We start from the raw sequence: 14,379 nt of genomic DNA on the forward strand, positions 1-14,379 counted from the left end.
TTAGGGTACACTATCCCTTTATATAGTGGCAAGTTCTATTTTAAGCCAGATGAGAAATAAAACGGTGCTAAAGTATGATCAGATTGTTTTCATTAATTAGGCACTTTTTTGAAAAAAGCTTAGCTTATGTTCCCTGACCGAACTCTTCCTGGGGAGCCTTGTGTTGAACTGAGTCATCCTTCATGTCTTTTTGCATTGCTTGCCTAGACTAGTTAAAAACAAATTCTGATTCATTTGGGTATATTTCGGTTATAATGTCAATTTCGCTCACATATGAATTCTCTCTTAGCTAATGCTGTAAATTATACAGCAGACTTTCTAACTTTGTTCAATACGAAAATAATCAAGTTTGTTGTTTAGCTGTCCATCGTTTCGTGGATGGCCCACCAGGAAAAGTCCCAGTTATCCTGATGGCCAGTCCGCCTCTGACTTCTGCTGCTGTAGCCCATCGGCCTCAATGTTCGACACGTTGTGCATTCTGAGATGCTATTCTGCTCATTACAATTGTACAGAGTGGTTATCTGAGTTACCGTAGCCTTTCTGTCAGCTTGAACCAGTCTGGCCATTCTCCGTTGACCTCTCTCATCGACAAGCGTTTCCGTCCGCAGAACTGCCCCTCACTGGATGCTTTTTGTTTTTGGCTCACACAATTACACAAGTTACAGAAATACTCTAACCAGCCCGTCTGGCACCAACAAATATGCCATTTTTATAAACGTAATGCCTTAAACATCACATTGGATGCAAAGAATACACATCGATGGGAGTAAAAACACTGGAGATCGGAAATTGAAAATAGTCGAATCGTGGAACACTTCAGCGTTCAGGAAAAAGGTGGATACTGCACATTTTGGCAAATGTAGCCAGTCATCCAAGTAATTCATACATACAGAAAATTAGCACAAAAACCCTGCAAAAAGTCATCTGGTGTTACAATCCTGACAATCATTGCATTTGTAAACAATCTCACTGGATATTATGGCAATGAATGTAGCAATTTACTCCAATCTTTTGGGCACAACCATGCTTAACGTAATATCATTTTAATCCCAATTTTCCAGGCACTGATATTTGGCCTTGGAAAAAAAAAAAAAAATGGATTTGATATTTTACGATGGCTGTTATATGATGGTTTGTGAATGGTGGTAGATTCAGATCTTCATGGAATGAGCTCTTGAAGCTCTGCGTCGCTCAGTCCATTGACTGTGATAATGTGCTCAAGGTGTTGAAGATAACGTTCTTCCTCCTGCATGAAGTGAGGAATTCTTGTTCCATTGAGAACAGCCAAATGCCAAAGTCTGTCAACATCTTCATAGGACACCTGCGGTAAATAACAGGTATTCTATGTACTGTAGCTGTATGTACAGGGTGGCCCAAAAAAACAAAATAAAAATGGGACCACTCTGTTTGATTTTCTCATATCTTATAAATGCATAATTGCACGATTTTTGGTGTACTACTTTGACTTTTTGTAAACAACAAAATAACATCACTGTGACATCATCACGAGCAACAACAATGGCACATGGCAAAGGGAAGCACCTAGATGTTCTGCTATTGAAAACTGAGCTAAACGATTTACTTGTTTATGTATTTGTAGCAGTTCTATTTACTATATGCTATTATTTCAGAGCTTATGTTGTTTAATAATGCATATTAAACATATATTATTCTTTAATAGGGTTGACACGTTTAAATTGTAGGTAGTTTATGCATTTTTCAAAATGCACTTGAATATTTAGTTAAAGTTTGGACTGTTACAGTTTGCATATTATCGACAAATGGTTTTGAATTGTGGTGGTGGTGTAGTGGTCTAAAGCACATAACTGGTAAACTGGTAATCAGAAGGTTGCTGGTTCGATCCCCACAGCCACCACCATTGTGTCCTTGAGCAAGGCACTTAACTCCAGGTTGCTCCGGGGGGGGATTGTCCCTGTAATAAGTGCACTGTAAGTCGCTTTGGATAAAAGCATCTGCCAAATGCATAAATGTAAATGTAATTGCTGTTTATGTGCAACTTTACATAAAAAATATTCCTAAATACAGACTTCAAAGAACATCAGTAAATGATGTTGTGTGTAGTTATAAATTTAGAGACCCTCACCTTGACAAAAGCCGATGGGCACAGGATATGCATGAAAATAGTTATGTCAACTTGTGATTGGATCACCTGAGATGTAAACAGTTCCCTTAAAAAACAACAGTTGGCATGAACAGGACTTACCTTTCCAAGAGAGGTTAATATCTTGAAATCAATGTTCCTCCTGTGACGTAAAATTCTTAGAATTCCATCAAGGTAGACCTGATCTTTACCGAAGCAGCCTGTTGAATCCAAATCACACATATGAACTAAAAATGTATGCCGTGAAATAATTTTACACTTCGCCAATTCAAAGTATCTATTTCTGAGTTCTTGTTCTACTCTTGCCATTTTGTTTACCTGGTATAGAGGTATCTGTTTGTCCTCGTTTGGCACGGAGGCAGTACTCCCAGCGTACAGCAGGATCTTGGACAAAGCGAGCGATATGGCTGAACAGTTGGCTGAAGCTCATGTTAGTGGCATGGTATACAGTATAGTACAGCAGAGCGGCTCGCCACAGGAAGGGCTGTTTCCGTAGCAACACACTGTGAAGACTGGCGAGCCCCTCTTCAGTCGGATTAGCTGGTTTCAGCCCAAACTGCTTTCTCCCGACAGAAGTGGCCCATGGCTGCAAGCTGTTATTCACACCCCGTAAGTAATGTGTGCCTAAGAGCGGAAGTCATAGGAAAAATTGCAAGAAGGGCAGACGTTATTGACAAAAGGAACATTGGCATTAGTAAATTACCAATTGGGTGGCTTTTACTAAGAATTGGCCAGGACTTAATTAAAGGAGTTATTTTTAGCATAAAGAAAATGAAGCCTATTTTTGGGACCATTGAGAGTTTTCGCATTGTGACATAAAGAACAATTAGGTACATGCTAACTAAGCAACCCGCCCAATACTACTGTAATGACTCTCCAATAAAGCCAGAGGTGACCTGGCAACAGAAGTGAGCAAGCATTTAACTCATAAAGCAAGTGTCCTTGAATGTCTTGTGTAGATTTAAAATGTCTTATTTTACACCACTAAAGTTCAAACTGTAAAATGGCTCAATACACCGACCCCTTCATTGTTTATAACAATGACAAAAAGCATACACAAAGGAGCCATGATAAATTGTCCATATGATAAAGCAGCATTAGCATTAGTAATCCAATATGTCTGTCGTAGCTTAGAGAGCATGTGATTCCTGCCACAATGTCCCAGAAGCCTGACAGAAGCCTCCCTTTTGACAACGAGCAGTAAGATCTCTTACCATTGAAATAGCTGCATCTTCAGAAGAGACCCTCTTCAAACAATCATCTACATAAAAGCAATCATTGACTCTTGCGATCACTTCAGATGGACAGAGTGCTTGGCTGTCTTTGGCGGTTTGTCTCAATGCATAATCAGCACAACTTGGAGAGGACACTGCTTGAGATGAAGTCCTCTTGTATGTAGTGGCTTCATGAGCCATTATCTTCCTATGCCACCTTGACCTGATGGAATATAGCTTGTATGTCTGCCATTATTGCCATTTGATCCTGTCTAAATCTCATCAAAACTCCTTGCAGTGAGTTTATAAGATTGGGGCCTTGCAGCCGTTGACTTTTGAGTGATGATGTCCCTTTGAATGTTGCTCCACAATCAAATACAACTCTCAATGTTCCTTTTCTTTTGGATGATGAGGAATTTTCCAGACTTTGCCATCAGCATGCTCCAACTGATTTTGTGGCACCTTTTCAGCATAACCTTTCATTATGACATCAGAAAGGAAATGTGTACATTCCTCATGAAACCTCTTGTTCTTTTCCAATTTCCTTTTCATACCAGGGCACCACAAATTCATAGGTAGTGTGACAGCATCCGTCCGAAATGGCAGCTTCAATCTGTAATGTCCATCCTATAGTTTGGCTGAGTTGTTCATTGTCCGCATGAGCTGATAATCCTCTCTGGACATTTCTTCCTTATTAAAGGTGTTTTTCAATGAAATCCTGATTATACTGAAATCCTCCTAACTGTGACAGAAGGTGAACCATTTTCATCCTGGCAGTCACTGCTTGCTTAAAAATAATGCTTGTCTATTAATAATCCAGCATAACCCCAGTAAGGCTCTAATGGCATATGGTCCATTACCATTATTTACATTTATGCATTTGGCAGATGCTTTTATCCAAAGCAACTTACAGTGCACTTATTACAGGGACAATCCCCCCGCAGCAACCTGGAGTTAAGTGTCTTGCTCAAGGACACAATGGTGGTGGTGGCTGTGGGGCTGAAACCAGCAACCTTCTGATTATGTTATGTGCTTTAGTCCACTACGCCACCACCACTCCAATGGTATGTCAATACGTGGACCCTTGATACCATCAAGATATGGCCATTCGGATAATTCCTCTTGAGTGACAACATCATCTGAGTTGACAGGCATCTTTTTCTGTGGGTACACATCAAGAAACAATTGGTGTTCCTAATTTCCAAACCACTAATGACACTACAAGACACAGACTGCTCTTGTCCCATGGTGCGCAGAAAAATCTTGACTCCTCTACAACTTAAGTTCAGCTCCTTCCTTAGATGTTCTGAGCAAAATGTAGCTGAACTCCCAGGGTCCAGATAAGCATAAATCTGGATTACTTAATCCCCTTTGGCAGATTTTACTTGGACTGGTACAACTGACATCAAGCACCTCGCTTTACCGCCCCTGTATGTCCACAGGATTGGGCAGAAACTAGTTAAATGATTTTATCTGATTCTGCAACCTGTTTGTTTGACATTTGGTGTCTTATGAAATATGTGTAAGATAGTTGGATGTGTTTGTTCACTAATGTCCCAAATAAGTCGGTTGTCACATTCCTTGCTCATATGTCCTGAATTTAGACAACCAAAGCAAATTCCTTTATATGCAGTAGCCACCTTTAATTCATTACCAAAGTGTTCCTTCAGTAAACTTTGACTAATGAATGACCTCTTTCTGGAACTAGGTGCTGGCAGCTTTGTACCAACTCTCTAGGCTATCCTCTGGCGAACTGTTCCAGAAAGTACAAGCAATCCCTCTTGTTGCTGGTTCTGTCCTCAATACCATTCTGAAATGCTCTGATGAATGGTATACATTGAAGCGGATCACCATTGAAGACTGGAATCTCTCTTGTTGGGAGAATGTTAGGTTGAACTTGTTGTTGTAGTTTGTTGGTTGAGTCATATTGTGACCTTGCCTTTGTGAAGATTAATGTGAGTCATGCTGTTGATAAACATTGTTTCCTTGGTTATTCAATCCTGCTTCCTGTTGCTATTGATGCAGATGAAGTGATGCAGGTTGCACCAGCTGTTTGTGCTGAAATGAGAAAATATGCTCCAATTGTATCGACTGGTGTATAGTTAACACCTTAGGACTGGTGGAATTAAGAATTCCCTTTGCTTTCACATCCTTAGAGGTTTAGCCCTATTAATTTAATTTCCTTTTGAATGTGAACAACTGGTGCGTGAACATGTCCTCTGAGTATCAGAGGTGTGCAAAATCGCAAATTTTGCAGTACATTTACATTTACATTTATGCATTTGGCAGACGCTTTTATCCAAAGTGACTTACAGAGCCCTTATTACAGGGACAATCCCCCCGGAGCAACCTGGAGTTAAGTGCCTTGCTCAAGGACACAATGGTGGTGGGACTGGGGATCGAACCAGCGACCTTCTGATTAACGGTTATGCGCTTTAGCCCACTACGCCACCACCACTCGGTGTTGGCAGTAACGCCACCACCACTCGGTGTTGGCAGTAGTGTCTGCAGTTTCAACATCTAATTGTTCTTTTTTCTTTCTCAATTCCTCCTCTTGTGCCTCAATAGCATGTTTGCTTTTTAAAGCTGCAGCGCGCAACATCAGTGCAGCTCTCTCTGCGTCTGCTTGAATGCTTGCCGAAATAGTAGAGGAGCTTTTGCTGCTACATTCTGTAGCAAGCATACATTTGAAACACTGTCATCAGGAACAATATTGTCATTATTTACATCTACAACCCCTTCAGATGTTTTCTGACATTTCACAGGTTTAGCATAGACCGATTTCAGCAGCAGAACTTTCAACGTCCTGTCATCGAAATCTCAGTGTGATCAGTCTGGCTGCACATAGATCCATTTTGGCATTATGCTATAGAAACCAAAATAGTTGTTTTGAAGAGTTGCCATGTTGTGTTTATGCAACACTTCCAGCTTTGGCCACTGGGGGCAGTGGTTTTGAATTCGGTAAGCACATACCGATTTTAGCAGCAGAGATTTCGACCTCCTGTCGCCGAATTCACAATGCGGTCAGTATGGCATTATGAGCATTTGCCATCGAAACCAAAATAGTTGTTTTGAAGAGTTGCCATCTTGTAATTACGCTAGCTCCAACATGACATGCAGCATTAATTGCAAAGATTTGTGAAATAATAATCTTAAAACAAGGAATTTCAAAACAGTGCTGCTATCTGATTAGTATTGTTTGATTTATTTTTTGAAGTATCATACCAATCTCATGTCTAAGCACGCTCTCTAGCCAGTGTTGACGCGCTCCTGACAGGTTGATAGTTAATGTTGGCCGACATCTCTCCACCTAATGTTGGCCGACATCTCTTCTGCCTGAGATAGAAGCTCATCGGAGAGAGATACAGTCACCTAGAGATAAAATAAAAAGGACAATTTCTTTGTCAAAAAGCAAACTTAAAGGGATTATTCACCCAAAAATGAAAATTCATAGAATAAATGCGAATGGTAACTAAGGCGGTCCGTCCTTAGTTACGGGTTTGGAACAATCTGAGGGTAAGTAACTGATGAATCTTCATTTTGGGGCGAATTATCATTTTAATTCACTGATATCCACACACCTCACCTAGGTGTGTGGATGCATGTATTTGCATGTATTTGCATGTATTTGCGTGTGGCAGCCCACACTTGACTCTTTGGTAGCAACCTCTTCAAAGTTTTCATAGGTACCATACTTCCTCAAGACACACTCCATAATTCTGACTGCCTGAAGACAAAGATGAGGTAAGACAAATGCTACAACCGGACAAAAGGTTTGAAACTCAACCAACATAATGGCTCTTTTCCAAAACCTAGTGAGCTACGGATCACCTATGATGTCTAAATTGTTGCCTATTTCACCCAATATTTTTGTGTTTGTATTTTTATTCTTATTAGAGTATTGAGTTGTTATCTTAGCAACATGCTAATGGCAAACTCTATTGACATCAATTGTAAATTCAATCTCTCATGCACTTTATTTGAAGAGCGCTATTTGTTTGACAGATGGCAGTTGCTTCCTAAGTAAAGTGCTCCAAATCAAGGATGCTGCCTTTAAGGCTAGTGTAGAGTTAATGGGTGATCAAGAGTCTTTAAGTCTTAGAACTATGATGAAATGCATTGACATTTTTGTTCAGCTAAGTTCAAAGTGATATTTATCCTGTTGGCACACATACAGCATGGGCGTAGCCAAAAAATTACTTTTGGGTGGGCCTCAATAAAAAGTATTTTTTCATCAAATTTTCCTTAACAACAGAGAAGCGGCACATTCAAGCAGTTCTTTCACACTTTCATCAATCAGAATTAATGCATCTATGTATATATACAGTATATATGTATTTATTTAATTTTTTTACTATTTTATAAATATATAATTCCAGTCTAAGAATTATTTATAATATGCTGGGTGGGCCCAGTCCCACTGGGCTATGCCTCTGACCTCTGGCTATGCCACTGACATTCAGTACCAGCAATTCTTGACCTACTAGAACTAGTTGAAGAGCATTGATGATTGGTTAAAACTAATTGTGGGTGTGGCTTGGATGTGACACTCTTTATTTATTTTCCTTAATGTTCTAACGCTGTGTGTAGTATTAACACAGGCTTCGTTTTCCTAGGGTGCTTTAGTTCGTTCTGGAGAAATAAAAGGCTTTAGAGGGCAGGTACATATGTAAAGCAGTACACAGCAATACTCTTGTTATTTTTGAACATAGCCAGTATGTGTGTTCTCTACATAAAGTATACCTGGGAGAGAGGAAAAGACCAGAGCCTTCTATGTACTTCTCCAAAACAGTGCTGGGCTCTGGGGAGGAATACTCAAACTGGGGCTCGTATTTATAGTTGGAGTGAAAAAAGGCCTCACGCTCTTGTTCCAGGTTTATCGGGCGAAGAGCCACAAGCAGGCATGGCCTGCGAGGTGTTGATGGCGAGGGAAGAGGTCCGAGACCCCTGGCAATATGTGGCAGGGAGGTGGCAGGCCTCATCCGGCCCCTGCCAACACGTGAGGGTGTAGTGGAGTTCATCGTGCAAGTGCTCTCGCTTCGGCGAAGCCAGTTTACCGGCCCCAAACTCAAGCTTGTCAGGCTTCGCATGGGCAGGGAAGGGCCACCACTGCGCCATGGTGGCTGTATCACCTTCGGCACTGGCTGCTGTGTTGCCCGAATTCGCTGTGGTTTGATCTCAAGACTAATGGACCTTCGACATGTTGCCTGTTTGCCAGATTCGCTCGGCTGCGCAGTTTCAGCTTTGCGCCTACCTTCCGACTCTCTGAGCCTTCGATGTACATGGGAGCTGCTATCTGAAGTGGTACAAGGCCCGTTGTGGGTTGGTCTGTCTCTTTGGGTAAAACTGCTGTTTTTGGCTCTAACTGATTTGGGTTTCCCTATGCTGGGCTCTGGTTCCAACATGTCTGAGACATTTTTTGAGAGTCCTCCTCCGTTAGCCTGCTCCATGCAGTTCTCACCCAGATCCAGCACCATTGCTACATCCACGTCTCTGTCCACCAATGCGGCACACCTGTAAAGAAAACGCAGTGACTATTTGGACTAGGTGGAAATAGCACCTGCCACGTAGTGTGGCTTTTTGCACTCGAATAGTCAAGTGGAAAAACAAAAATTTAAGACAAACTGCACCCCATGTATCACTGCAGTGGTGTGGGGTGAAACAACGGTGTGGATGTGCTTTACCATGGTGAAAATATGTTACTGTTGTAAAGCCACAGTTATTTTTTAAGGTAAGGTTAGGGTTAGGTTTAGGGATGGGGTAGGGTGTCTGTGGGATGCTTTTTGTTGCAATTTGTTTTTATTGGGGGTGCAAATAGCCTCTGCCTAAAGAAAAACATGCCTACTGTTCTTATTTTAAATATCAGTAGATATTACAGTAGCAGGACTCAGCTAAAAGCATGGCCAGTTGGCAGAACTGTCACATGCCCTATCGGGACAGTGCTGTGTTGTTCTTCATTTTACATTTGAAGATCATATACATGTGTTTTTCTCTGCCTTGTAAACATAAACATATTTGGTTTTCTATGATGTACTGAACAGTGTTATTGCAAATTCTGCTGATTTAAACTTGTCAACATGGTAACGTTATCTAACTGGCTAATATAGATGAGTTTTGAAAATGAGTGACTATTGCGATAGTCTTCTGAGCATCAGTTAGAATGGATTGAGAGTTATAAACCATTAAGTATTGTTTTGCATTTTATTGCTTTACAGCAATAAAAGTGTGTTTATGAAAACATAGTTTGTAGTCATGTTACAGGACACTAAAAAACAATAATTGTAAGATTCATGCATTTAATTTCATAACAAAATTGCATCAAATTGAACTGTGTAATCTTTAACAAAATAAAGTAGATATGTTTGATTAATTGAATTTTGTTCAAATGTGCACAATTCAATTTGATGTAATTTTGTTATAAATTTGAAATGCATAAAACTTAAAAATGGGCTAATATTATTTTTTTCTCTTTGTTATGTTTTTGAGCGTATAGCTGTATAATTTTCGGCTATTTTTACAAAATAAAATGTAAATAAAAATATTTAAAAACATTCTTGCACATATTAAAAAAAAAATTGATTGCTAAAAATAAAATGTATAATTTGTATTGTTTAGAAAATGTTAGCAGGGCAATGAGAATCTGAGCCCTGAGTAAGGTTACATTATAAATAACAGTAACACTCTACAATAAGGTTGTATTTGTTAACTCTTTTGATGGTATAATTTACATGATCTAACAATGAACAATAATTTGACAGCACTTATTATTCATTATTAATGTTAAGTTCAACATATACTAATACATTATTAAAAAGTTAGCATTAAGTATCTATTTTGCTACTTTGCATCATGATTATAAATATTATAACATACAATAAATATTCTTGTTTTTACTTGGTCGACAAATAGCTAATCCATTTTCATTTTCATTTATTTTTAAAAATTTGTACATAGAACATTGAACATGCGAAGGAATAAATTAAACTTCACATGTATTTAGACGCGGGTTGTCAAACTGTGATTTGGAACGGTGATGAGTTCCGGATTCCAATTGGAATCATAATTTGGAATCAAGTTAAGAATCTTCCAAAGAATCTTATGCTCATATTTAATTAAGTGAAATTCCAACAAGATTATTAGATTCTTCGAGTATTGGATTCTGTGAAATCTTTATCAGTGCCTCTACTCTACTCTATCCGCTTCTGTAGCCTATAGGCTCATCTTTAAGAATGATGTCAGTGCATAATAATGCATGACACAACAACTGCTCTAGAGAATGCGGTAATTTCTAACAAATACGGCATTATTCTTAAAAGACGTTTTACATACCAGCAGCGCTTCTGTACAGAACAAATGAATGGACTTTAGTTCATTCTGGAATTGTATACATACTATCAGCACCAGCTGCTACTTCAACTGGAGCAATAACGGTACAGGACTCCGGGCAAGAGTTTGTGATCAAAGTCGTTCTAGCAAGTCAGTCCACTGTTGGTCATCTTTGGAACTCTCTCGGGAGTCTTTTTCCAGTCATGGCAGTGCAGCTCATATCTATTTGAACGGGGAAAGACCAACATCTAAAAAACGGTTGGTCAAGATTGCGAGGAAATATCATATTTCAAATTAACAATAAAATCTGACAACACTGGAATCATATATTGTTATTTTTTAGCTCATATTACGCTAAAACGCGCTAGTTTCCCGGCTTGTATAGCTAATGCGCATGCGCGTTGGCGAGTTGATTGCCGGGCGATGTCTGTATCTAACAGATGATTGGCTCTTTAAAATGTAAGGCGGGACTTCCTACGTCCGTTGACATTTGGACGTTAGCGCTTCTCCCATTCATTTTAATACAAGTGGCCTGTTTCTGCTAAATGCCCTCTGTTCGGCATGGCTGCGATTGCGTTGCAGCAAATGACGCGCTGGCGCATTCCATTGACCCGTTCACGTCGCGACACTCGCTGTCGGTGTACGTGAGCACGTACTGGAGACCTGGGAAAGTTCACACCAGAGATTTTCAATCCAGAATAGGCGAATTAAAAGTGGCATACTCTGCCGCATTATTTTGAATGGGAATGATAACAGCAGCGTCAAAAATATCTTCTCTTTGTCTTTAATTTAGCCTAAATTGTTCAACTTGTACACTGTCTCATGGCGCTTGCAAAGACAAACATGAAAATAGAAATATATATATATATTATTATATTATTAGTTGTAAATATATATATTCAAAAATAATAATAATAATAGAAAAATATATATATATATATATATATATATATATATATATATATATATATTATATATTATTATATGATATATGGTTTTAATAAAAGAACGTGTAATTCCTGAATTGTAGAAAACGTCCACATATAAAACACAAACACACTTGCCCCAACATGACATTCATGAAGAAAATACCCTTGTCCTGCACTGAAAAAAAGAAAAAGAAAAAAGATGAGTGGTGAAGTAAATATTGCAGAAAAGATTAAGTGCTTTCTACACTGAATAAGTTAAAGCGTTAACTTGAAAATGTTAAGCAAATTCTACATTTGTTTTTAATTCAATCATGTTCAAATTTATGCTTTAGCTCATAAGTAAATATTATTTATGATTATTTGTTTTTTTACAATGAGTAATCATGTATCAGTCTTAAAGAAAAAAACTTTGTTGTATTTATTCGCTAATTTGAGTAAATTTCAGGGGTAAATTAAATAAGTCAATTTTACTTAAAGTGATAGTTCACTCAAAAATGTAAATACTCTCATCATTTACTCACCCTCATGCCATGCCAGATGTGTGTGACTTTCTTCTTCAGTAGAAGAATATTTTTCTTTTTTTTGAAGAATATCTCTACTCTGTTGGTCCTCACAATGTAAGTTAATGGGTGCCAAAATGTGATAAGATCCAAAAGATAATAAAGGAAGCATAAAATAATCCATAAGACTCCAGTGGTTTAATCCATGTCTTCAGACGTGATATGACAGGTGTGGGTGAGAAACAGATCAATATTTAAGTCATTTATTTATATAAATCTCCAATTTCACTTTCGCTCACATGTCTTTCTCCTATTGTTTTAGCTGATTCATGTTCTTCATGTATATTGCCACCTACTGGGCAGAGAGGAGAATTTTCACAGAAGTCTTAAGATCATTTATTTATCTATTTATTTTTTGAAGATACTATTCTTTAATTTGTACTGGATTTTGTACTGAATCTACTTTTTTTTCCTGTATTTTCATTGACTGTAAGCTTTGGAAAGGCACTATATAAATACAATTTCTTTTATTATTATAATTTATTATTTTCTACTCAAAATTACCCATTCATGATCAGAAAAAATGATCTGTTGATTGTTACCATAATGGTGTTTTATGCACCATGTTCAGATTTTCGTGCGCAACTCCACATTGTGATCCTATTGCCAGTAATGCAATGTGATGTTGTGTAATAGACTACATGTGCATGAATGTCATGTAGTACATTATTTTATATGTTAATAATGCAAGTTTAAAATGTGGAATGTTCTAGTAGAATGTTCATCTATTAGAATGTGGAATGTTCAAGTAGAATGTTCATCTATTAGAATGTGGAATGTTCTAGTAGAATGTTCATCTATTAGAATGTGGAATGTTCTAGTAGAATGTTCATCTATTAGAATGTGGAATGTTCTAGTAGAATGTTCATCTAGTAGAATGTGGAATGTTCTAGTAGAATGTTCATCTATTAGAATGTGGAATGTTCTAGTAGAATGTTCATCTAGTAGAATGTGGAATGTTCTAGTAGAATGTTCATCTATTAGAATGTGGAATGTTCTAGTAGAATGTTCATCTAGTAGAATGTGGAATGTTCAAGTAAAATGTTCATCTAGCAGAATGTGGAATGTTCTAGTAGAATGTTCATCTAGTAGAATATGGAATGTTCTAGTAGAATGTTCATCTATTAGAATGTGGAATGTTCTAGTAGAATGTTCATCTAGTAGAATGTGGAATGTTCTAAGTAAAATGTTCATCTAGCAGAATGTGGAATGTTCTAGTAGAATGTTCATCTAGCAGAATGTGGAATGTTCATTTAAATTTTACTACGCCTGTTTAAATACCGTGTACTGTACATCAGATTTATAAGTAGAAGCTTATAATTCACTTGCATTGTATGAACCAACAGAGCTATAAACATTCTTCTAAAAATCTTCATTCGTGTTCAGCAGAAGAAGGAAAGTCACACATCTGGGATGGCATGAGGGTGAGTAAATGATGTGAGAATTTTCATTTTTTTTAGTGAACTATCCCTTTAAGGCTATTTGATGTCTTATTCATTTAAAGATCCAGACCTGAAACATGCCGTTGTCATACATCCTCTGTATAGAGAAGGCAGATCCTTGAATTAAGACTCGGTCTATCCAGCCCTTCATGATGGCAGGTACACTAAACCAGTAGAGAGGGAACTGCAAATACATTCCACATCATTCTTGAGGTGAAATGTACAATCTGATATGTGTCTGTTGGCGTCACTGGGGAGATATCTTACCTGAAAGATAACCAGGTCTGCCTGTTTCAGCTTCTGTTGTTCTTCTGTGATGTCGTCACTAAGGCGACTATCTTGCCATGCGACCATCATCTCCTCATTATACACAAAGTGCTCTGAGTTCTTTAGATCTCCTGGTTAGTGACAGTCAAATGCACGGTTCTGTTTCAGTACGAGTTAATATAAGCTATCCCAATATATGTATTTTTGGAACTTTCCATACACAGTACATGTTTATTCCTGTATGTTATTAGTCTCCAAGACCCCATGAAATCAAAATGAGAGCCCTCTTTGTATTTGCCCTAATTTTGTACAGTTTTAAGGTACTTAAAGAGTGAAACCTTTACAGTTTTACCATTAAAAGTGTACATTCCTACCCTTAATGTCCTCTACAATAGCTGAGGCTTTGAAGTTCATAGCATAAAGGTCCGACACTAGGACTTTATAGCCTTGTACCGTCAGAGCCTCAACGGCTGCATCTCGCGCAGCAGCGTTGAATGAGGCAGGACTCTGGTCGGCATA

General features: G+C 38.3%; 1 protein-coding gene and 1 pseudogene across 1 annotated transcript in view; both read right to left on the reverse strand.

Annotated features, from left to right (window-relative positions):
- Positions 1-1,159: 1,159 nt before the first annotated feature.
- Positions 1,160-10,770, reverse strand: LOC127644805 (microtubule-associated tyrosine carboxypeptidase-like; annotated as a pseudogene).
- A 2,875-nt stretch (positions 10,771-13,645) lies between these two features.
- The window catches only part of LOC127645638 (ribosyldihydronicotinamide dehydrogenase [quinone]-like), a 797-nt gene continuing 63 nt past the window's right edge, over positions 13,646-14,379 (reverse strand). The window contains exons 1-3 of the mRNA XM_052129314.1: positions 14,235-14,379; positions 13,861-13,991; positions 13,646-13,777 (exon numbers count right to left, since the gene is read on the reverse strand). The exon at positions 14,235-14,379 is cut by the window's right edge and continues 63 nt beyond it. Of these exons, the coding sequence (XP_051985274.1) occupies positions 13,646-13,777; positions 13,861-13,991; positions 14,235-14,379 (408 nt within the window). The remainder of the gene's footprint in view (positions 13,778-13,860; positions 13,992-14,234) is intronic.

The sequence above is a fragment of the Xyrauchen texanus genome, chromosome 1 (assembly GCF_025860055.1).
Source record: "Xyrauchen texanus isolate HMW12.3.18 chromosome 1, RBS_HiC_50CHRs, whole genome shotgun sequence".
Classification (NCBI taxonomy): domain Eukaryota; kingdom Metazoa; phylum Chordata; class Actinopteri; order Cypriniformes; family Catostomidae; genus Xyrauchen; species Xyrauchen texanus.